The sequence below is a fragment of the Octopus sinensis genome, linkage group LG1 (assembly GCF_006345805.1).
Source record: "Octopus sinensis linkage group LG1, ASM634580v1, whole genome shotgun sequence".
Classification (NCBI taxonomy): Eukaryota; Metazoa; Mollusca; class Cephalopoda; order Octopoda; family Octopodidae; genus Octopus; species Octopus sinensis.
In genome coordinates this window covers 202,629,505-202,654,946 of record NC_042997.1, presented here as the reverse complement: position 1 = coordinate 202,654,946, position 25,442 = coordinate 202,629,505, and the positions used below count along the sequence as shown (strand labels likewise).

The following is a 25,442-nucleotide window of genomic DNA, read 5'->3' as shown; positions in this document are numbered from 1 at the left end:
AGGTGTATTTCTGAGAGAAGGACTAACTGTATTTCTGAGAGAAGGACTAACTGTATTTCTGAAGGGGGACTAGCTGTATTTCTGAGAGTAGGACGAACTGTATTTCTGAGAGAAGGACTAATTGTATTTCTGAGAGAAGGACTAACTGTATTTCTGAGAGAAGGACTAACTGTATTCTGAGAGAAGGATGAACTGTATTTCTGAGAGAAGGACTAACTGTATTTCTGAGAGAAGAATTAACTGTACTTCTGAGACAAGGACTAACTGTTTTCTGAGGGAGGATAACTGTATTTCTGAGAGAGAGGACTAAGTGTATTTCTGAGAAAAGGACTAACTATTTTCAGAAAGAAGGTCTAACTGTATTTCTGAGAGAGAGAGACTAACTGTATTCCTAAGGGAGGGACTAACTGTATTTCTGAGAGAGGGACTAACTGTATTTCCAAGAGAGGGACTAACTGTATTTCTGAGAGAAGGACTAAGTGTATTTCTGAGAGAAGGACGAACTGTATTTCTGAGAGAAGGACTAAGTGTATTTCTGAGAGACGGACTAACTGTATTTCTGAGAGAAGGACTAACTGTATTTCTGAGAGAAGGACTAAGTGTATTTCTGAGAGAAGGACTAAGTGTATTTCTGAGAGAAGGACTAAGTGTATTTCTGAGAGAGGGACTAAGTGTATTTCTGAGAGAAGGACTAAGTGTATTTCTGAGAGAAGGACTAAGTGTATTTCTGAGAGAAGGACTAACTGTATTTCTGAGAGAAGGACTAAGTGTATTTCTGAGAGAAGGACTAACTGTATTTCTGAGAGAAGGACTAAGTGTATTTCTGAGAGAAGGACTAACTATATTTCTGAGAGAGGGACTAGCTGTATTTCTGAGAAAAGGACTAACTGTACTTCTGAGAGAAGGACTAACTGTATTCCTAAGAGAGGGACTAACTGTATTTCTAAGAAAGGGACTAACTGTATTTCTAAGAGAAGGACTAACTGTATTTCTGAGAGAAGGACTAACTGTATTTCTGAAAGAAGGACTGTATTTCTGAGAAGGACTAACTGTATTTCTGAGAGAAAGACTAAGTGTATTTCTGAGAGAAGGACTAACTGTATTTCTGAGAGAAGGACTAAGTGTATTTCTGAGAGAAGGACTAAGTGTATTTCTGAGAGAAGGACTAAGTGTATTTCTGAGAGAAGGACTAACTGTATTTCTGAGAGAGGGACTAGCTGTATTTATGAGAGGACTAACTGTATTTCTGAGAGAAGGACTAACTGTATTTCTGAGAGAGGGACTAGCTGTATTTCTGAGAGAAGGACTAACTGTATTTCTGAGAGAGGGACTAGCTGTATTTCTGAGAGAAGCACAAAATGTATTTCTGAGAGAAGGACTAATTGTATTTCTGGGAGAAGGACTATCTGTATTTCTGAGAGAAGGACGAACTGTATTTCTGAGAGAAGGACTAACTGTATTCTGAGAGAAGGACGAACTGTATTTCTGAGAGAAGGACTAACTGTATTTCTGAGAGAAGGACTAACTGTATTTCTGAGAGAAGGACTAACTGAATTTCTAAGAGAAGGACTAACTGCATTTCTGAGAGAAGGACTAACTGTATTTCTGAGGGAAGGATTAACTGTATTTCTGAGAGAAGGACTAACTGTATTTCTGAGAGAAGGACTAACTGTATTTCTGAAAGAGGACTGTATTTCTGAGAGAAGGACTAACTGTATTTCTGAGAGGAGGACTAACTGTATTTCTGACAGAAGGACTGTATTTCTGAGAAGGACTAACTGTATTTCTGAGAGAAGGACTAAGTGTATTTCTGAGAGAAGGACTAAGTGTATTTCTGAGAGAAGGACTGTATTTCTGAGAGAGGGACTAGCTGTATTTCTGAGAGATGGACTAACTGTATTTCTGAGAGAAGGACTAACTGTATTTCTGAGAGAAGGACTAACTGTATTTCTGAGAGTAGGACGAACTGTATTTCTGAGAGAAGGACTAATTGTATTTCTGAGAGAAGGACTAACTGTATTCTGAGAGAAGGACGAACTGTATTTCTGAGAGAAGGACTAACTGTATTTCTGAGAGAAGAATTAACTGTACTTCTGAGACAAGGACTAACTGTATTTCTGAGGGAAGGATTAACTGTATTTCTGAGAGAAGGACTAAGTGTATTTCTGAGAGAAGGACTAACTGTATTTCTGAGAAAAGGACTAACTATATTTCAGAAAGAAGGTCTAACTATATTTCAGAAAGAAGGTCTAACTGTATTTCTGAGAGAGAGAGAGACTAACTGTATTCCTAAGGGAGGGACTAACTGTATTTCTGAGAGAGGGACTAACTGTATTTCCAAGAGAGGGACTAACTGTATTTCTGAGAGAAGGACTAACTGTATTTCTGAGAGAGGGACTAACTGTATTTCTGAGAGAAGGACGAACTGTATTTCTAAGAGAGGGACTAACTGTATTTCTAAGAGAAGGACTAACTGTATTTCTGAGAGAGGGACTAACTGTATTTCTAAGAGAGGGACTAACTGTATTTCTGAAAGAGGGACTAACTGTATTTCTGAAAGAGGGACTAACTGTATTTCTGAGAGAGGGACTAACTGTATTTCCAAGAGAGGGACTAACTGTATTTCTGAGAGAAGGACGAACTGTATTTCTAAGAGAGGGAGTAACTGTATTTCTAAGAGAAGGACTAACTGTATTTCTGAGAGAAGGACTAACTGTATTTATAAGAGAGGGACTAACTGTATTTCTGAGAGAAGGACTAACTATTTCTGAGAGAAGGACTAACTGTATTTCTGAGAGAAGGACGAACTGTATTTCTGAGAGAAGGACTAACTGTATTTCTGAAAGAAGGACTAACTGTATTTCTGAGAGAAGGACTAACTGTATTTCTGAGAGAAGGACTAACTGTATTTCTGAGAGAGGGACTAACTGTATTTCTAAGAGAAGGACTAACTGTATTTCAGAGAGAAGGACTAACTATATTTCTAAGAGAAGGACTAACTGTATTTCTGAAAGTAGGACGAACTGTATGTCTGAGAGAAGGACTAACTGTATTTCTGAGTGAAGGACTAACTGTATTTCTGAGAGAGGGACTAACTGTATTTCTAAGAGAGGGACTAACTGTATTTCTGAAAGAGGGACTAACTGTATTTCTAAGAGAGGGACTAACTGTATTTCTAAGAGGACTAACTGTATTTCTGAGAGAAGGACTAACTGTATTTCTGAGAGAAGGACTAATTGTATTTCTGAGAGATTGGACTAACTGTATTTCCAAGAGAGGGACTATCTGTATTTCTAAGAGAGGGACTAACTGTATTTCTGAGAGAAGGACTAACTGTATTTCTGAGAGAAGGACTAACTGTATTTCTGAGGGAAGGACTAACTGTATTTCTGAGAAAAGGACTAACTGTATTTCTGAGAGAAGGACTAACTGTATTTCTGAGTGAGGGACTAACTGTATTTCTGAGTGAGGGACTAACTGTATTTCTGAGAGATGGACTAACTGTATTTCTGAGAGAAGGACTAACTGTATTTCTGAGAGAAGGACTAACTGTATTTCTGAGAGAGGGACTAACTGTATTTCTGAGAGAAGGACTAAGTGTATTTCTAAGAGAAGGACTAACTGTATTTCTGAGAGAAGGACTAACTGTATTTATAAGAAAGGGACTAACTGTATTTCTGAGAGAAGGACTAACTATTTCTGAGAGAAGGACTAACTGTATTTCTGAGAGAAGGACGAACTCTATTTCTGAGAGAAGGACTAACTGTATTTCTGAGAGAAGGACTAACTGTATTTATGAGAGAAGGATTAACTGTATTTCTGAGAGAAGGACTAACTGTATTTCTGAGCGAGGGACTAACTGTATTTCTAAGAGAAGGACTAACTGTATTTCTGAGAGAAGGACTAACTGTATTTCTGAGAGAAGGACTAACTATATTTCTAAGAGAAGGACTAACTGTATTTCTGAAAGTAGGACGAACTGTATTTCTGAGAGAAGGACTAACTGTATTTCTGAAGAAGGACTAACTGTATTTCTGAGAGAAGGACTAACTGTATTTCTGAGAGAAGGACTAACTGTATTTCTGAGAGAGGGACTAACTGTATTTCTGTAAGAGGGACTAACTGTATTTCTAAGAGGACTAACTGTATTTCTGAGAGAAGGACTAACTGTATTTCTGAGAGAAGGACTAATTGTATTTCTGAGAGATTGGACTAACTGTATTTCCAAGAGAGGGACTATCTGTATTTCTAAGAGAGGGACTAACTGTATTTCTGAGAGAAGGACTAACTGTATTTCTGAGAGAAGGACTAACTGTATTTCTGAGGGAAGGACTAACTGTATTTCTGAGAGAAGGATTAACTGTATTTCTGAGAGAAGGACTAACTGTATTTCTGAGTGAGGGACTAACTGTATTTCTGAGTGAGGGACTAACTGTATTTCTAAGAGAAGGACTAACTGTATTTCTGAGAGAAGGACTAACTGTATTTCTGAGAGAAGGACTAACTGTATTCTGAGAGAAGGACTAACTGTATTTCTGAGAGAAGGACTAACTGTATTTCTGAGAGAAGGACTAACTGTATTTCTGAGTGAGGGACTAACTGTATTTCTGAGATATGGACTAACTGTATTTCTGAGAGAAGGACTAACTGTATTTCTGAGAGAAGGACTAACTGTATTTCTGAGAGAGGGACTAACTGTATTTCTGAGAGAAGGACTAAGTGTATTTCTAAGAGAAGGACTAACTGTATTTCTGAGAGAAGGACTAACTGTATTTATACGAGAGGGACTAACTGTATTTCTGAGAGAAGGACTAACTATTTCTGAGAGAAGGACTAACTGTATTTCTGAGAGAAGGACGAACTGTATTTCTGAGAGAAGGACTAACTGTATTTCTGAAAGAAGGACTAACTGTATTTCTGAGAGAAGGACTAACTGTATTTCTGAGAGAAGGACTAACTGTATTTCTGAGAGAGGGACTAACTGTATTTCTAAGAGAAGGACTAACTGTATTTCTGAGAGAAGGACTAACTGTATTTCTGAGAGAAGGACTAACTATATTTCTAAGAGAAGGACTAACTGTATTTCTGAAAGTAGGACGAACTGTATTTCTGAGAGAAGGACTAACTGTATTTCTGAGAGAAGGACTAACTGTATTTCTGAGAGAAGGACTAACTGTATTTCTGAGAGAAGGACTAACTGTATTTCTAAGAGAGGGACTAACTGTATTTCTGAGAGTAGGACGAACTGTATTTCTGAGAGAAGGACTAACTGTATTTCCAAGAGAGGGACTAACTGTATTTCTAAGAGAAGGACTAACTGTATTTCTGAGTGAGGGACTAACTATATTCTAAGAGAAGGACTAACTGTATTCTGAGAGAAGGACTAACTGTATTCTGAGAGAAGGACTAACTGTATTTCTGAGAGAAGGACTAACTGTATTTCTGAGAGAAGGACTAAGTGTATTTCTGAGAGAAGGACTAAGTGTATTTCTGAGAGAAGGACTAACTGTATTTCTGAGAGAAGGACTAACTGTATTTCTGAGAGAAGGACTAACTGTATTCTGAGAGAAGGACTAACTGTATTTCTGAGAGAAGGACTAACTGTATTTCTGAGAGAAGGACTAAGTGTATTTCTGAGAGAAGGACTAACTGTATTTCTGAGAGAAGGACTAACTGTATTTCTGAGAGAAGGGCTAACTGTATTCTGAGAGAAGGACTATCTGTATTTCTGAGAAAAGGACTAACTGTATTTCTAAGAGAGGGACTAACTGTATTTCCAAGAGAGGGACTAACTGTATTTCCAAGAGAAGGACTAACTGTATTTCTGAGTGAGGGACTAACTGTATTTCTAAGAGAGGGACTAACTGTATTTCTGAGAGAAGGACTAACTGTATTTCTGAGAGAAGGACTAACTGTATTTCTGAGAGAAGGACTAACTGTATTTCTGAGAGAAGGACTAAGTGTATTTCTGAGAGAAGGACTAAGTGTATTTCTGAGAGAAGGACTAAGTGTATTTCTGAGAGAAGGACTAACTGTATTTCTGAGAGAAGGACTAAGTGTATTTCTGAGAGAAGGACTAAGTGTATTTCTGAGAGAAGGACTAACTGTATTTCTGAGAGAAGGGCTAACTGTATTCTGAGAGAAGGACTATCTGTATTTCTAAGAGAGGGACTAACTGTATTTCTAAGAGAGGGACTAACTGTATATCTGAGGAAAGGACTAACTGTATTTCTAAGAGTAGGACTAACTGTATTTCCAAGAGAGGGACTAACTGTATTTCTAAGAGAAGGACTAACTGTATTTCCAAGAGAGGGACTAACTGTATTTCTGAGAGAAGGACTTACTGTATTTCTAGCAGAGGGACTAACTGTATTTCTGAGTGAGGGACTAACTGTATTTCTAAGAGAAGGACTAACTGAATTTCTAAGAGAGGGACTTACTGTAGTACTGAGAGAAGGACTTACTGTATTTCTAGCAGAGGGACTAACTGTATTTCTGAGAGAAGGACTAACTGTATTTCTAAGAGAAGGACTTATTATATTTCTGAGAAAAGGACTAACTATATTTCAAAAAGAAGGACTAACTGTATTTCTAAGAGAGGGACTAACTGTATTTCTAAGAGAGGGACTAACTGTATTTCTAAGAGAAGACTAACTGTATTTCCAAGAGAGGGACTAACTGTATTTCTAAGAGAAGGACTAACTGTATTTCTGAGAGGACTAACTGTATTTAAAGAGAGGACTAACTGTATTTCTGAGAGAAGGACTAACTGTATTTCTGAGAGAAGGACTAACTGTATTTCTGAGAGAAGGACTAAGTGTATTTCTGAGAGAAGGACTAAGTGTATTTCTGAGAGAAGGACTAAGTGTATTTCTGAGAAAAGGACTAAGTGTATTTCTGAGAGAAGGACTAACTGTATTTCTGAGAGAAGGGCTAACTGTATTCTGAGAGAAGGACTATCTGTATTTCTGAGAAAAGGACTAACTGTATTTCTGAGAGAGGGACTAACTGTATTTCTAAGAGAGGGACTAACTGTATATCTGAGGAAAAGACTAACTGTATTTCTAAGAGAAGGACTAACTGTATTTCCAAGAGAGGGACTAACTGTATTTCTAAGAGAAGGACTAACTGTATTTCCAAGAGAGGGACTAACTGTATTTCTAAGAGAAGGACTAACTGTATTTCCAAGAGAGGGACTAACTGTATTTCTAAGAGAGGGACTAACTGTATTTCTGAGAGAAGGACTTACTGTATTTCTAGCAGAGGGACTAACTGTATTTCTGAGTGAGGGACTAACTGTATTTCTAAGAGAAGGACTAACTGAATTTCTAAGAGAGGGACTTACTGTAGTACCGAGAGAAGGACTTACTGTATTTCTAGCAGAGGGACTAACTGTATTTCTGAGAGAAGGACTAACTGTATTTCTAAGAGAAGGACTTACTATATTTCTGAGAAAAGGACTAACTATATTTCAAAAAGAAGGACTAACTGTATTTCTAAGAGAGGGACTAACTGTATTTCTAAGAGAGGGACTAACTGTATTTCTGAGAGTAGGACGAACTGTATTTCTGAGAGGACTAACTGTATTTCTGAGAGAAGGACTAACTGTATTTCCAAGAGAGGGACTAACTGTATTTCTAAGAGAAGGACTAACTGTATTTCCAAGAGAGGGACTAACTGTATTTCTAAGAGAAGGACTAACTGTATTTCCAAGAGAGGGACTAACTGTATTTCTAAGAGAGGGACTAATTGTATTTCTGAGAGAAGGACTTACTGTATTTCTAGCAGAGGGACTAACTGTATTTCTGAGTGAGGGACTAACTGTATTTCTGAGAGAAGGACTAACTGTATTTCTGAAAGAGGGACTAACTGTATTTCCAAGAGAGGGACTAACTGTATTTCTAAGAGAAGGACTAACTGTATTTCCAAGAGAGGGACTAACTGTATTTCTAAGAGTGGGACTAATTGTATTTCTGAGAGAAGGACTTACTGTATTTCTAGCAGAGGGACTAACTGTATTTCTGAGTGAGGGACTAACTGTATTTCTGAGAGAAGGGCTAACTGTATTCTGAGAGAAGGACTATCTGTATTTCTGAGAAAAGGACTAACTGTATTTCTAAGAGAGGGACTAACTGTATATCTGAGGAAAGGACTAACTGTATTTCTGAGAGAAGGACTAACTGTATTTCTGAGAGAGGGACTAACTGTATTTTTAAGAGAAGGACTAAATGTATTTCCAAGAGAGGTACTAACTGTATTTCTAAGAGAAGGACTAACTGTATTTCCAAGAGAGGGACTAACTGTATTTCTAAGAGAAGGACTAACTGTATTTCCAAGAGTGGGACTAACTGTATTTCCAAGAGAGGCACTAACTGTATTTCTAAGAGAGGCACTAACTGTATTTCTGAGAGAAGGACTTACTGTATTTCAGCAGAGGGACTAACTGTATTTCTGAGTGAGGGACTAACTGTATTTCTATGAGAGGGACTAACTGTATTTCTGAGAGAAGGACTAACTGTATTTCTAAGAGAGGGACTTACTGTAGTACTGAGAGAAGGACTAACTGTATTTCTAGCAGAGGGACTAACTGTATTTCTGAGAGAAGGACTAACTGTATTTCTAAGAGAGGGACTTACTATATTTCTGAGAAAAGGACTAACAGAAGGACTAACTGTATTTCTGAGAAAAGGACTAACTGTATTTCTGAGAGAAGGATTAACTGTATTTCTGAGAGAAGGACTAACTGTATTTCTGAGAGAAGGACTAACTGTATTTCTAAGAGAAGGTTTGATAATATTTCTAACAAAAGGACTAACTGTATTTCTAAGACGGGAGCAAATTATATTTCTGAGGAGGACTAGCTCAATTTCTAAAAGAAAGGAATAACTCTATTTCTAAGAGAAGGAATAACTATATTTCTGAGAGAAGGTCTGACAATATTTCACACAAAAGGACTAACTGTATTGCTAAGAGAATTATACTTCTGAGAGAAAGAATAGCTATATTTCAGAGAACAGCTAAGTTTCCGAAAGAATGGCTAACTATATTTCTAAGAGAATAGATAACTATATTTCTAAGAGAAAAACAAACTATACTTCTGAGGGAAGGGCTAACAGTATATCTGACATGTGAACTAACTATATTTCTAAGAAAAGGACAAACTTATATGGCTGAGAGAACTAAATATACACTTATGAAATAAAGACAACTATATTATCTAGATTACTGAGATGTTTCTAAAATGAGGACAACAATATTTCTGAGAAGTCTAATGATATTCATATGAGAAGGGAAAAATATCTAAAAAGATGACTAACTACATTTCTGAGATGAAGATTACATCTATAGCTTCTGAAACAGATTCGCTATATTCCAGAAATGAGAACTAACTATATTAGTGAGATAAGGACTATTTTAGAGAAATGTGGACTACCTATAATTCTAGGGTGAGAACTATGTTTCTGCGATGAGGACTATCTATATTTCTGAGATAAAGACAAATTACATTTCAAATGGGGACTAATTACATTCCCGAGATGGCATGAATATGTTCAAACTAAAGTAAAATGCTTTGGTTGGTTAGGTATTGAAAATATATCTAAGCTTGGTGTTTGCTGATGTGAGTAGGTCCTTAAAGGACACACTTTTAAATGCCTTTCACTAGGTAGCAACCTATTTAAAAGTGAGGAATGTATATGTTAAAATGCAGTTTACTGATTTCAGTTCTGTATTAATTCCAAATACTCAAGTTCTGATCCCAAGCATTTCATTAAAAAAGTGGGTCTTGAATTTTCTGATCATCAACCCTAATCTATCAATTAAGGAACCATATTAGCTTTTCTGTATCTATATTTTACTTATGTAGTGTGCTACAGCAAGTTTAGAGGTACTGCATAACTTCAATTTTGTTGGACCTCACATAATATACCAACACGGGCCCTTGATAAATAAAGCCCAGTAGCATTTGCACATTTTTCCTGAAGCACCACATCCTCCGGATTGGGAGTATAATATTGTGAAGAAGAATGAGGGACAGTTCTAGATTTTTGACTTGCTCAAAACAGTAGCTAAAGAATACATTGAATAATGTGACCCCAGGTGTGATGTGTCTGAGAAAAAAGTCAGAATGATCATAACTGAAAAGCCTCTGAAGAAATGTCTGTTTAATTAGGGTTGCTATGGAGCTTCAACAATAACTGTGAAGGGACATGGGATGGTAACTAAGTTCTTATTCCAAAACACTGAAATGCTTAGTGAACATTTTCACAAACATCACTGTCACCAAAAAGATTAACTAAGACTGCTTCATGCAGGGAGTTTTTAGTATCATTTCAGAATGTGGTCACACAACCATAAGCCATAGGCATGACCATGTTGTCCAAGAAGTTCTCTTTCCAAGTGGTTTCACAGTACCTTGGACAAATGTTGTCTACATGTGAGTGAATTTGGCAGACAGAAAGTGAAAGAAGCTCATCACATGCATGTATGCGAATGTGTGCATGTGTTCATGAGCTTATTTACATTTGTATTTCTCTAAATATCAAAAACTATAAGCAGTGATATTGTATTTTGCCCTGTCAACAAACCAATTAGCAGATGGTTTGTTGCTTTGCACCTTTGAAGGCATATGGAATAAGAGATCCTTTACTTGCAAAACAGGTAAGGGTTAGCAACAGGAAAGGTACCCCCTTGCAAAACAATGCCTCAATTATATATTCATCTAAACCATGCTAGCATGGAAAATGAACAATCTAATGACCATATGATAATGTGTGAGGAAAGATAAAATGACCTCCTGATGTTGATACAGAAAGAAAGAAGTGCATTTATCTAAGTATTAAATGAGGTTATTCTGGAATTCCAACTTGTAGTCTAGCTGGTAAATGCTATTCAGTGTATACAAAGTAACTTTCCTATCAAACAATGTATGTATTTGCCATTTATTGATGTTAATTAGTGATGTAAGTGTAATGTTGAGACTTAATTTTCAATAACAATCTGTTGTGGTGTAGAAAACAAATTCTAAAGAGAGGTTGAGGTAAGATTTCTATCTGAATAATAGATCAAAGCTATCAACGATCATCACTCAATAATTTATCAAGCTTTCAGTCTTGGTTCTATAAAACTATAAAAAATTCAAAATAAGTAATACAATAATAAGTTATTTGTAGTATGAAAGTAATACGCTGTTCTAAATATAAGTAGATTTTTCTTTTTAATTAGAGGAGTAATTAACAGTTTTCAGTGTCATCTAATCCAGCTGAAGACAAAAGTATATTATTAGATAATATTCATTAAAAAAAAAACACACACACGGACATACAATAAAGAAAAAAAAAACATCATTGTAGCTGTATTTAAGTCAGTGTGTTAAGTTTTAACTAGATAAGAAAAAAAATCCTTGTTATTCCTTAGTTTGTAAACTTAGCAATACAAGCCTTTACCTTTGACATGGTGGATCAAAGAATTATAACTGAAGTATTACAGAAATTGCAAAAAGAAATCTGAATGTAATCGGTATTAGATTATAGATTGAGAGCTAATATTTTATGAAGATGTTTCAATCAATTCGATAACCCACCAACAGAAAAGTTAAGGCTTGTATTTAAAACATGTTTTAAGGCATGCATTTGTAATAGTTTTTGTTAAATGTGCACCACCAATAGCTGATGAAATTGTTTGTATAGACGGTTGTGTAAAAGAATAGTAGCTAAATGCTCGGTCATCATTATCTTTTTATCACTCACTAGTCGGAGGAAGATGAAGATGTTCTTTTCAGATACAGCACAGCCACAGTAGCTGCAGATGGAAATGCCTTCAAGCTGTTCATGATGTGCATTGGTTCCAGATCAGCGCACGCAACAGACCAGCCATGCAACTGTAGCATTATGTAATGTCCAAGATGTGGCCTGTTTAGCAGTGTAACAAAGATGTATCGTCTGCCTGCAGAAAATAGAAAAAAAAAACATTGTCCAGTAACAGATTACCTTATGGTAACAATTTAAGTAGACCTTTCTCCTGTCGCTGTGAGATATCTGCATTTGTTCCTTCTTGGTTGTTGTTGAACAGCAAATCAGCAAGAGTGAAGATATTGGATAAAAGATGCAGGTGTAAATTTTGAAATACTGTGTTCTCTCACGAATTTTTTGATAAACCAATACTATGCATAAATGATAGCTGTAAAATGTTCTAAATTGAAGGGAGCAAAGAACTGCCTTCAATAAAAAAATGTATTTCTGTATTTGTAAAGATTATCTTTAATAATATAATGCTATACAAATGGTAACTTATCAGCATTTGGTGCACATTCAACTAATACCCATAATTATTCAAATCTACACTCACTTATATTATGTACGAATAATTTTTAAAAAATAACAAAATCATTAAAAAAAGTCATACAACCAAAATAAATAGACATTCACAGAAATTTAAATATTCCAGCAACAATAATGTTTCTTTTTCCTCCTCAAATCAACTTTTTGACCATATACTCAAATGAAATTTTCTAAGAAATTCTGTTTCAATGCAAGCATAAAAGGGAAGAAAAATAATCCTTTTGAATAGTTTTAAAGAAAATGAAATGAAAAATTTATAGGACCTTTCCCAATTTAATGAGAAAGGAATGTGTCTGTATAAGGAAAAATAAAAGATATTACTTTTTTTAGGTTACTTTCTTACCCATTCATAATTACCAAACACTATCAAACTAAAATTAAAATTTTTTTGAATTGTGGGGAAAAAAAATTAAGAATCACCCACTTATGTCATTATTTCAAAAGAATATTTCAGATTCTTTTGTTGAGACAAGTCCTTTTTTTACAAACAAACACAATATAAATAATTAAATCAATCACTAGAAGTTATTCAACTGATGTCAGAAGGATCATTAAAATAAGACTGACTGACCCTAGAAGAATTAGAAAGACATAAGTAAAAGCAGGGAATTAGATATTGTTTAATAATCTTAACTGGCTCTGCAACCATCAGTACCAGTAAATAGCCAACACTTTTATGGGGGCCAATGTGTGCCTGGAATACTGATGCAGCCACTACTCATAGTTTGCAAGCTGAGTGAATGATAGGGTTTCTATGGTAACAGGTTGAAACTAGTCTTCTTTATTAAATATCAATTAATGAAATGAAAATATTTTGTCACATTTCCATTTCCTCTGAAAACAGATTTCCATGTCTTTGGAAGAAATAAAACTATAATTCTTGTTGTATATATAGATGCGTAACTAACAGTGCCAACAACTTTGACATTCTATCAGGACATTGCAGCAAAAAATTCAAGGCTTTCTATGCTGTTTGTTGAATTTTAAAAAAAAAATCTTTTTGAGATTCTAGTAATTTATGTTGTCCAGTTTCTGGTACTGCTGACAAGTGATAAAAAAATTGGCTATTATTAGTACTGACTAGCAGCATAGCCCGGCGTTGCCTGGGTATGTACGAAACTTTGTCGATAAGCAATGCCCTTTACCTTTTTACCCTTTTTTGTACTCATTGAACTGTTATTTTGTAAAATGAAGCCTAAAAGGCATTAAAGCATTCAAGGCACCGTTCCCTTGCATGCATGAAGAAAATCTATGACAGTCAAAGTGCATTTTCTGGTTTTGTTTAGCACACCCCACCCAGTTCTTAAAATATCGCAGAAAAATCGGTTTGCTATGTGTGCCACATATGATGTAATTAACCGATTTTTTCCAGTAATAACGTATCCTATTGGAATCAAAAGGGCCATATAGCTCCTTGGAGCAGACATGATGCTCGCTGTGAATTTCCAAAACAATTCCTGCCAATTTGTTAAAGATATTGTCGAAAATATGTCATCTTGAATTTGAACGTGATTTCCCAAAATGGCATGATTTTATCAATTTTTTCTGATGGTAAGGTATTGCATGGAAAACTAACGTCAGAATTAAGTTCCTTAGGGTAACATTAAGTTTCACCATGAGTTTGGTGAAAATCGATTGCAAGTTGTGAAAACTACAACGGAAAATGTGTTGTATATGATAAGTTTAGATTCTCGACCCCATGTCGAATTTATTGATTTTTTTCAGAACTGGGGGAACTTTTCAAAATTTTCGCTGTGTTAGTTTTCAATTATGACATTGGGCTATGTGTGTGTCAAGTTTCATCAGAATCGGTTGAAAGCCGTGGTCAGGGTGAGGGTACAACCTGACAGACACACAGACAGACAAACTGCCTTTTATATATAGAGAAGATGATAGATTTCAAAAGAGTGTTGGACATTTTGAACTATTTAACAGTATTTAGTCTGATTCAAATCCCACAAAAAAACAGGTTTTTCACCCTTCTAAAGTTCAATAAATTAAGTACTTATCTACAGTTGATTTAATTGAAGACTCAAAATTTTGTCATCTGCAAATGTTAGAAATCATCATCATTATTGTTGTTATTAATATTTCTTCCCAATACCTATTATTTCCCAGTCCTGTAATCATTGTCATTCGTCTGATAGACTAAGTTTGTAACCTGGTTTCATTCAACACAAAGTTATTTTGCAAAACTTTTGAGAGAAGTAGCAATGCCACAATATTACATTTCCCTTTGTCTAAATATCCAAAGCTTTTCAGTTCATACCTGTCTACAGGGTGGTCATCTATAAATCTTTAAGAACAAAGTTCCATATTTTTGGAGATGAGTGCCCATAAATGAATCAACTCCTTTACTAAAGTGCAACATAATTTTATTGATTACTGAAAGATGTGAAGTAAAACTAAACTATGGTAAAATTTAAACAACAAGGATAATAATAATGATATATGTAAAATATCACTAAAAAAGGACTGAGCCTACCATACACAAAAAAAAAAGTAAAAAGCATCCAGGAAATTTAATTTTACACCTTTAGCGACGATAGACCTATGTAATAATATACACACGCACACCATATCTGATGGCATAAAAGACCTATGGCGATAATTTCAGGAAAAAAGTTTTAGTGCATTAAAGTTGGGGGGGGGGGGGGGCTTGACTTTACATATAGGACCTGGGACAATTTTTGAGAGATTTGGTGGGGAAGAAGTACATCTTATATGCCATCAAATATGGTAGTAATTTCCTGCTTGAATTTTTTTTTTTAATTATCATTTAATGTCAGGGATGGGGGGAAAAAATTTCTATGCTGATACATTTTGAAAGGTTAAGTCAACCAGTTGTGTATTTACCATTCTATCATCAGCATCCGGTTCAAACAATCTTCTCCACAAGCATCCAAGTTGGCATCTCTATCTTCAGGGTTTATTGTGCAATCACAAACCATACGTCGTACTTCCCTCATTTGCTTTGATTTTTTCCTGAAGTTATAAATGAAAAGAATTCAGAGAATGCACATTGTATTAACAATAAAAGCTATCAAGTAAAAATATTGCATTGAAACATTTTATAACCAATTTGGAACCATATAATTCACACACACACATATATATATGGAAGTATGAACATTCATGCAGAAGAAAGAGGATGACCTTGCTTAATTTTAACAGCTCTTGCATTACTAATGTTAACCTGATGACAATATTTTTAACCAGTGATGTTTTAAAGTATGGCTTGTATGAAGGTGGTGATGGTGGCTGACAAGTGAATTGGTGATGGGCATTGAAATAGACGATTACTCGTTGGTTGGAAATATTTGTGGTTAGTGTGGTTTGGTACAAGGAAGGCTAAGATTGCTGAAAGCCTTCCAACTAGGGCCATTCGTCTTCAATATCAGATACTTTTCTCTAATATTTTTTTTTCTTTCTTCAAGTTATATATCATTGCTTTAACGACTGCCTTTTCCATGCTGGCATGAGTTGGATGAGACTTGTTGAGATTGTATTTTATGGCTGGATGCCCTTTCTGATGCCAACATGTACTTAGCTTTTAATTAAAATACTTTATTCCATGACTTTGCATGAACAACAAGACCAATTAATGTGGGACATAAACACCATCATTTGCTGGTTGATAGTGTCTATGAGAAAGCATATAAACATACCCACTCACACACACATATACAGTTATCCCTCGCCATATTGCAGTTTATTATTTAAGCTTATGTCAATTCCTCCATGGTGTTGTTTTGCAATTATAATAATATTAAATATATACAAATTATAAACATTTTTTAAAATATACTTTGCAGATTTTCACCTATCGTGGGGTGGGAGGGTTGGAATGTAACACCTGTGATAGTTGAGGGATTACTGTGAGTACATATTCAATAGTAGAATTCAATGTAGCACACCACCAGATATTTCAGACTTTGTGCTTAGATCAACATTCCACTCATATACATGTGCTGCATTATCTAAGAAAGGATAGGCTAGATTATTATAAACATGAGTCACTTAATATTTGAATATATTATAAGTGAAATGACTGAAGAAAGCTATCATTTATGTATTAAATGCATTTGAAATACACACACTCACACACACAGTTGATGTCCTTACTGTTGCCACATAAAAACAAACCCAGTTCACTCTGTAGAGTAATTGGCATTGGTAAAGTAGAAACCATGCCAAAGCATAGCTAGGCACAGTTTTCTGATTTGCCAGCTCCTGCCAAACCATTCAACTCATGCCAGCATGCAAAACAGCTTTTAAATGATGATGGTAATGATGACAACACACACTTGGTTCACAAGATATTGGTACTATCTAAGACTAAAGTAAAAAGATTTCCCAAAAACCCATGCAGTGATCCCGAACGAGAAAGCACTATTGCAAAGCGAATGTCCTAACTAGACAGCCATGCCTGTGCCTATCCTGAGCATGTCTATACATGCTGTATATTGGTGGTATATGTGAGATATACACACATGGTATATACCCAAAGTGCCAGGGTGCTACACTTTAGGATGAAATCCAGAACTGCAGAGAAACAACCTGCTTCACTTCATCAACATTTTGTTGTTGTTTCACATCAGGTCAGCCTTGATTGAGCCAACTTCTGATCAAAGGCATTCCAACATCAACTACTACATCCATTATTCAAAACACAACACAATATGTCCTTCCTATTTTAAGATGGTATGGTGTGATTTGAGGGAAATTCAGCTGCTATATTTAGCAGTTCAAACAACCATGCTGTGATTAGCTCCCTCATTGGTTCATGTTTCTCATTACTGATTAAGTAGGCCTACAATCAAGTATTTTGGCCATGACCATCCTGTCTTTCTAGAATATACAAGTCTTCTGTATCTTTTTTTTATTTAGTGATACAAGTCAAAGGGATCAAGTTCCAGACAAGTGATGCAGTGGTTAGTGTGGGGGCCTTGGCTGTAGGACACAACGTGAGTGATGAGGAGAGCCTGAGTGAAAGTGGCCCAAGACAGGAAGGTTCTGAAGAGCAGAGGCCGTTATGGTAGCAGCAGAAAACAGTTAACATGCGGACCAGAAGCTGGATCATGTTCGTGAGTGACTTTATATCAAGCAGTCAAGTGGCCTTTCTCTGCATGTGCTCTAGGATGTCTGTGTGTGCTTCCAAAGCACACTGTCCCAGATGTGAGAACAATGCATGATTTTGGGCCCTCACCTGGGATTTATAAAAGTCAATAATTGTTGAGAACCCAAGAGTTTCCTGGTCCTGAAGAGAAAGACCAATGTTTGAGATGAAGCCCTAGCTTTTAAAAAATGTGCTTTTGCCAAGAGAGAGGAAGAGAGCATTGGTGATAGCACAGCCTAACATTTGGAGCAACTACAAGGGATCTAATTTTGTAATGTTAATGTTTAAGGAAGGGTAGGTTGAGGTACATTGATGCTTTCTTCATACATGTAATGCTGGTATTTTTTTGCTGAAAGAGAAAGATTGGCATGTCTATCTAGGTGGGAAGACACTTTTGAGGTCCCTGTTGAAGGAATCAGTGCAAGTTAGATATGCAGTGTCTAAGTTGGATGTGGCTGATGTTTCATGGTTGGAGAAGTTGAGGGGTGAACATTTAAAAGTCAGCACTAACTGCATAAAAGTGGGTGTTGCCAGGTGCGATGGCATGGAGGTTGATGTATAGAAGGAAGGAAATGGGAGGTAAAACCAAACCTTAGTGCACACCTAAATTGAGAGTGTGGGACAGAAGGCTCTCTGTCAACACAAGAGTTTCATATGCCAAACAGGATCAAAAGCTATACTGATGTTTAGAGCAACAATTTTACCTTCAAATTTCTTTAAAGAAAGAGTCCAGTGGCACAAGGCATTAGAGAGCAAATCAGATCTCCAACAGATCTGGCTTTATGGAAGCCGTACTAGTGATCATTTAAGGAAGAAGAATTGCAGGTGTTGGAAAGCTTTCATTAATGCTGTTTCCAGTTCTTTGCAATACTGGAAGAAAGTCTGAGAGGATAATAGTTAACAGGGACAGAGGAGTTGCTTTTCTTGGAAATGAGATACTGTAGAACATTTCCAAAGACCAATGTATATTTCTAAGGAGAGAGGAGGAGAGATTGAAGAGCTTGGTGAATACAAGAGCTAGCTAGGTGGGATGAGGGAGAAATGCTTAAGGGTAATGAGAAGGACATTGTTAGGGCCGATAGCTTTGTTGGTTTGAGGTGAGCAGAAAGGGGTTTTTTGGCACTTGGTGTGTATGTACTCAATATGGTAATCTGATGGTGTTGAAGAGGATATATTTAGAGGGGATATACCATGTGTGTACAGAGCCTTTTCCTCAGGGATACAGTTCACTGTGATGTTATTGCAGTTGAGGACTGAAGGAAAAGAGGATTCTGCCAAGTTGAACACGAGCGGCAGTTTGGGATATAGGAAAGCTTGAGGGCAGTCTTGGTGTATGAAAGTATTCATCACAGTTCAGACAATGGTTTTGCAAAAAATTGTAGTACTGGGTAAATGCCACCCAGTTCTTTTGAGGAGAGCAAATTTCCTCATGTGTATTTGCATGAATCAACACACACACACACACACACACACACACACACACACACAGTGTATGTATATGTACCCTAATGGGTATATTCCTAAAGAGTATACCCTAAAGGGTATACTCCATACAACATCAATGCCATGTCAATACAATTGCATGATTTGTTGTTGCTAAACACCAAAAGGCCCATACAATGTAGTTTTGCATTATGGGGTTAAAATTAACCCTTCTACTTTCTTTTCTTGCACTCCTGTAACAAACATTGATTTAAGTCATTTTGCTATGAAGCTATTGAACAGGATTCATCATCAGCAACAGCAATATCGTTATTTTCACATCTACTTTTCCATACCAGCATGGGTTAGATGGACCAAATTTACTACAGCATCACACCATTTCTCATTCTGAGATCAAACTACCTACTTCTGCATTGACAGTATGGATGCAATGGAAAAAGATCTGGAGGAGCAATAACTTTTGTTGACAACAAAATAATTATATCTAAGTGAAGGGTAGACTGATTCCTCTGTACAAATTGAAATATTAAATGATAATGAGACATGATCTTTCAATGTGGAAGATTTACTAGAGCATGATGATAACTGAGGCAAGCATGCTCTAATGGATGTGTATTGAGAGAGAAAAACCAGGCATTAAAGGTATTTGCTATAGTGTACAAGGGGAAAGGTTGAAATAGTATGTACATATGATGCTTATGAAAAATGATAGTCAGGTGTAACATTGTCAGATGATGCAGGGAGAAAAAGCCAATCATTTTTCATAAGCATCATATGTACATACTATTTCAACCTTTCCTCTTGTACAATATAGCAAATACCTTTAATGCCTGGTTTTTCTCTCTTGCCTCAGTTATCATCATGCTCTAGTAAATCTTCCACATTGAAAGATCATGTCTCATTATCATGTAATATTTCAATTTGTACAGAGGAATCAGTCTACCCTTCACTTAGATAATTATTTTGTTGTCGACAAAGGTTATTGCCCCCCCAGATCTTTTTCCATTGCATCCATACTTTGGTTACTATGCTTTTGTAACACCAACCTCGACTGCAGATTAAGTTTCCAAAATAATATAAGCTCCCAACAGCTAACAAGCCTTGTATGCAGTTGTAAATTAAAAATGCTTCACCCATGTCAGCATGGAAGGCAGACGTTAAAACAATGATGATGTATATATGTGTGTGTGATGCCAGCGCCGCCTCGACTGGCTTCTGTGCCGGTGGCACATAAAAAGCACCATCCGAACGTGGCCGATGCCAGCGCCGCCTTGGCTGGCTTCCGTGCCAGTGGCACGTTAAAAGCACCAACCAATCGTGGCCGATGCCAGACCCTCCCTGGCACTTGTGCAGGTGGCACGTAAAAAGCACTCACTACACTCGCGGAGTGGTTGGCATTAGGAAGTGCATCCAGCTGTAGAAACACTGCCAGATCAGACTGGAGCCTGGTGCAGCCCCTGGCTTCCCAGACCCCGGTCGAACCGTCCAACCCATGCTAGCGCAGAAAACAGACGTTAAACGATGATGATGATGATATATATATATATAAAATCATCACTATTTAACATCTGTTTTCCATGCAGGCATGTGTTGAACAGTTTGACAAGAGCCGTTGAGACCCCAAATGTCTGCTTCAGCACAGTTTCTACTGCTGGAAGCCCTTCCTAACGCCAACCACTTTACAGAGTGTGCTGGGTGCTTTTTATGTGCCACCAGCTTGAGGGTATTTATGCAGCACTGGCACAAGTGCATTTTTCATGGCCCCAGCACCAGCAAGATAAAGATCTCTCAGCTGGGAGAGGGGAGTGAGGCATGGCAATAAAGGACATGCCTGTATTTATAGATGGCCACAATTTTACTTAGCGTGACATGTCTTCTCAGGTACAGCAAATTTCCACAAGACCCAGTCCCTTATCTTTCTCAATGAGGCCCAGCATCTTAAGATCCTTTATATATAATTGATACGTGAGTAGTGTCTATGTTTGCTTGAGATTATTATATGGGCACCTAAAACAATTAATGAAATGATGGTACATGCCACCAAGTCATACTTAATTGCAAGTGACAACTGTGTATGTATGTACCATAATACAAAATAATGATATAAAACTAAAAAAAAATGCTTTTGCTCACTAATATGAATTACAGCATGTGCTGTACACTTAATCTAGAGGTGAGACACTTTAACTGTATGATTTTACTGGATTGTATTCAGCCCACCTCTTGGTTAGACATTATCAATATTCAGAATCATAATTTACAAATTAAATGGAATGCCTTTGAAATTCTTGAAGCCATATTTTGCTTCAATATCTTCCATGTTAATTTAAATGGAATGTGTTTGGCTAATTACTGTTATCTAGCCAAAATATATTTGTAGATGTCATGAGAAATTTACTAGTACTTAGACATAGATATCTTCATAAACAATTTCCAGTTATACATTTGTAACTTGTTAAATGGTCTTAACTCCATTAGACAGCATTTTTAATTTGCTATTCACTATGCAATTTATTTATTCACTCTAAACACAACTTTAAAATCTAAACTATCTTGAGGCATTGGATTCTAGATTCTTAAAAAAAAAAAAAAAAAAAAAAAGACACCCCACCTCTAGAGATCCATCAGAAATCACTATCTCCAGCAATAATAACATTGCTAATATTGTATTTACTAAGTTCATGACAGTTTTATTTGTAGTTTGGATGATCAAATAGGCTGATAAATCCCATGCCAATTCAGTGAAATTTATGTTATTTATACATAAAGCTGCCAACTTCTTAATTTTAGCCCCACTCAGTTGATTGAGATCTTAGTCATGCAAGCTACAGGGCAATCTCACAAATGCTGGTGCCAGGAAAAGGAATGACATCCAGCCATAGAAACCATGCAAAAACAGACATTGGAGCACGACAGTCCATTGGATCCTGTCAAAGTATCCAATCCACGCCAGCATGGAAGATGGATGTTATAAAATCACACACACGATAGACATAGTTACATGCTGCTCATATTTTAGGAATAGGATGAGGTGCATTGGGGTTTATTTGTGTGCAGTGTTTTGTGTTTTCTGGTTGTTGAAAGAGAAAAGACTGGCAGGTCTTCACTGGAAGGCACTTTCAAGGTCTCAGTTGCTATCTCCTAATAAACATTGTACCAATTGTAAATTTGAACTGGAAACAAGAACAGCATTTGATTAAACTGCCTAAAAAATAAAACAGAATCAACTGGTTCATTGATCTCAGATATTGTTGATAAAACTAAAATATTATATGTGTGTATCCGTTTGTTCTTAATGTTTTAGATTTGTTTCAGTCAATTATGCTAACAAAGATCACTACATACATTTTCCAAACTGGAAAAAGATTTACACCCTTCATATAAGGAATGAGTTAAAGTTTGATATAAATTGCTGAGTACATGTGAATTGTTTTTAGGACAAAATTAAGGAGGAAAAAAAAGAGACGCTGGCTAATGTTTACAGAAAAATTGGTAAGTATGATTAAAGTAAAGCCTAATGGATGATCTATGATAGATTATAGGTTAATGATGTGGGAGGGTATGAGATATTTGGACACAGCCATTTTGGTGTTGCTTATATGACATACCTATTTGATAGACATTTTAATGTTTCATTCTCCTCACACACTCTCCATCTCTGTGTATGTCATTTGACATACACAGAAAAAGTGACAAGTAAAATGACAGTGAGTGGAAGGATGAAGTGTTTATCACACTGTTCTCACTGACAAACAGGGAGAAAGTGAGAGCCTGCTCTATTACTACAAACTCTGTGATGATAGAATAGAGAAAAAGAAATATCTTCTGCCTGTCTCTCTCACTCTTTCTATCCAAATATGTGTGTGTGTGTGCATTTGCTTCCACTGCCAAAAAGTACTGTTGCTAAACCAGGTTGAATGTCCAGTCAGTTGTGCCAAATTGCTTGCATAAACATCTACATCAAATTGTTTCATCCCGTGAGAGGAAATAATAGAGTGAAATCTGAATACATTTAAGTAAGAAAGAAAACTATATAAAAAAATAAAAAATAAAAGAATTTATATTTGCATGAATAACAAGATCTTAAGTGACATTTACAGTTGTTAAAACATTGACAACTTTGCAATGAAACCCATTCTGAACTAATCACAAAAGAAATAGTATAGTGAAGCTTGAAATTCTACACTCACAATCATCATTATGGCCAACACCATTTACAGTTCATACTGTAATGGAATGGAGAGAGACCAAATCTTCTAATGTTTGTATGTGTATATGCATATATGACTATAAAACATGTAAGCTCTCTGAAACTATTAAAACAAAACAATATGTGTATGTGTATATATATATATAAACTTATAATTAACTCCTTCAATACCAAACTGCCTAAGACTGCCCCTAGTTCTATGATACAAACATCATGTCTTAAAGTGATCTAAGTTAAAACTCTCCAACAAAATTTCATGCTAATTAATGTTCTAAACATCAGGTTAATGATGACAAAGTTATTTTGCTAAATTTCTAATTATTTTCAAAATTAAGTGAAATAAAAGCATTGTATTTCCACAGATATATGGTAGCAAGCAGATTAACCAATATTTGCAACAAAAATTGCAATATTAAAAAATAAATATAAATCATTTGATATTCAAAGTTGACTTAACTCATGTCCACATGAAACCTGATGATGAGCTTATAATTATTGTTCACTGTCATGCTATGAAGTGTGGAAGTATAAGGTTGTCAAATGACATATACAGAAGAAGTGAAAAGTAAAATGACAATGAGTGGAAGGATGACATGTTTATCACACTGTTCTCACTGACAAACAAGGAGAGAGCAAGAGCCTGCAATTTTACTACAAACACTGTGATGAAAGAATAATAGTTTCATATAAATCCTTGAGTATTTTGTAAATAATATAGTAATATTTTTGTAAATACATGATGCTACCACTGATTATAGGTCCTTTCAATTTAACCCTTTAGCATTTAAACTAGGCATACCAGACCCAAATATTCTACCTGTTTTATGCTCAAGCCAGTCAGATTCAGCCTTTCACACCTACCCAACAATGCCATGCTAAAAATAAACCATCACATTATTGAAATCTCAAAGCTATGAGATAATGCATGATTACTTCAAAACAACGTGAATAAATAAGCATTACGTTTGACAGAGTGATCGGAATTCTATAGGATTAATGTCAGTGTTAACTATGGAGGAATATCGAAGGCATAATTAGTAATGTAAATAGTTTCATTATCAAACATGTCCATTCTCTAAATACTTTTCTTATTAAATGTCAAGATTTAAAAAAAAAAGGATAATACAAGTGAAAAAGCATCACAATTAGTTAGGTACCAACCAATCACAGGTGACTTCTGTTTATGATGCTGTGGATTCACTAAAGGAAGCTACCTTGGTGAAGTGTTTACTATAGCCTTGAGGAAATTCCTTGAAGATTATTTTGGTAGATGGAAACACAAGAGTTGTGCGAATGTGAGTACATATGTATCAATGTGTAAATGTGTGCATGCTGTTCCATGTAACCTCATTAACACTGTCTGAGCATTAAAAAAAACAAAAAAACTGTTTTTGTTTACCAGTTAATGAAAGAATTTCAGTTTCAGTTTTCAGCATGCATAATTGGATGGTGGGGACACACTTACCTGGAAAACAGGTAAGGGTTGGTGACAACAGGAGCATCTGGTCACAGAAAATCTGCTTCAATGAGTTTCATCTAATCCATGTCAACATGGAAAAACAGCTGTAAATCTTAACAAATGAATTGTCACAGCCAGTACATATGTTTGTATTAAAAGAATGAAAGTATTTGAGAGAACTTTTAGTATTTGGTAATGGAACTATTTACATCACCTCAATATTTGTTAAAGTTGTCCACAGATTGATGGGACCCATAGTTGCCAATTGTGCCAACTGTTCAATGAACTAATAAAACAAGCCTATAAGTTAACAAGCCATTATTTTTGATGGCAGAACTATCTCTCTTCTTGCACATTATTGTGGCCCATCACATTGGTGAATTACTGATTTCAGCTTTTTGGCAAAGGTCATAGTGTAATATTAGCTTTACTGTTCAAATTCATCAATAATTTCTTTTGACTATTGAGTCTCCATGTTAGCTTGATATCAATATAATGTTGATGGTAGAGCTCAGCAAGATTAAGAAGCACATGTTGGATAATGTAGTCATATATACAATGTTTTAAAATAAGCAGAGATTGTCATGGCTGGAATTCCTTGGATTATAGGTTGGCTTATTCAGAACTCATTTGGAGCTGAGCAAAAATAAGAAACTTAGATCATTAAGAGAATTAGCATTAAGATCAAAATATATTTCAGTTCACTTTCAGTCTATTTACATACATGACCGAATGAATAACATAATCCCTTTAACCACTCAAATAGTCTCTACATAGATTCAGCTGACAAACCAGAAAAAAATCTTCACCATTCCTTCTTCCACTCATCCTTATTCTATTGCTACTTCTTTTTCCTAATAAAGTAGTTTCTAC

General features: G+C 35.9%; 1 protein-coding gene across 1 annotated transcript in view; it reads right to left on the bottom strand.

The window, feature by feature from the left end:
* Nucleotides 1-25,442, bottom strand: part of LOC115232341 — a 94,524-nt gene that overhangs the window by 46,785 nt on the left and 22,297 nt on the right. The window contains exon 3 of the mRNA XM_036506869.1: nucleotides 15,195-15,323. Within this exon, the coding sequence (XP_036362762.1) occupies nucleotides 15,195-15,323 (129 nt within the window). The remainder of the gene's footprint in view (nucleotides 1-15,194; nucleotides 15,324-25,442) is intronic.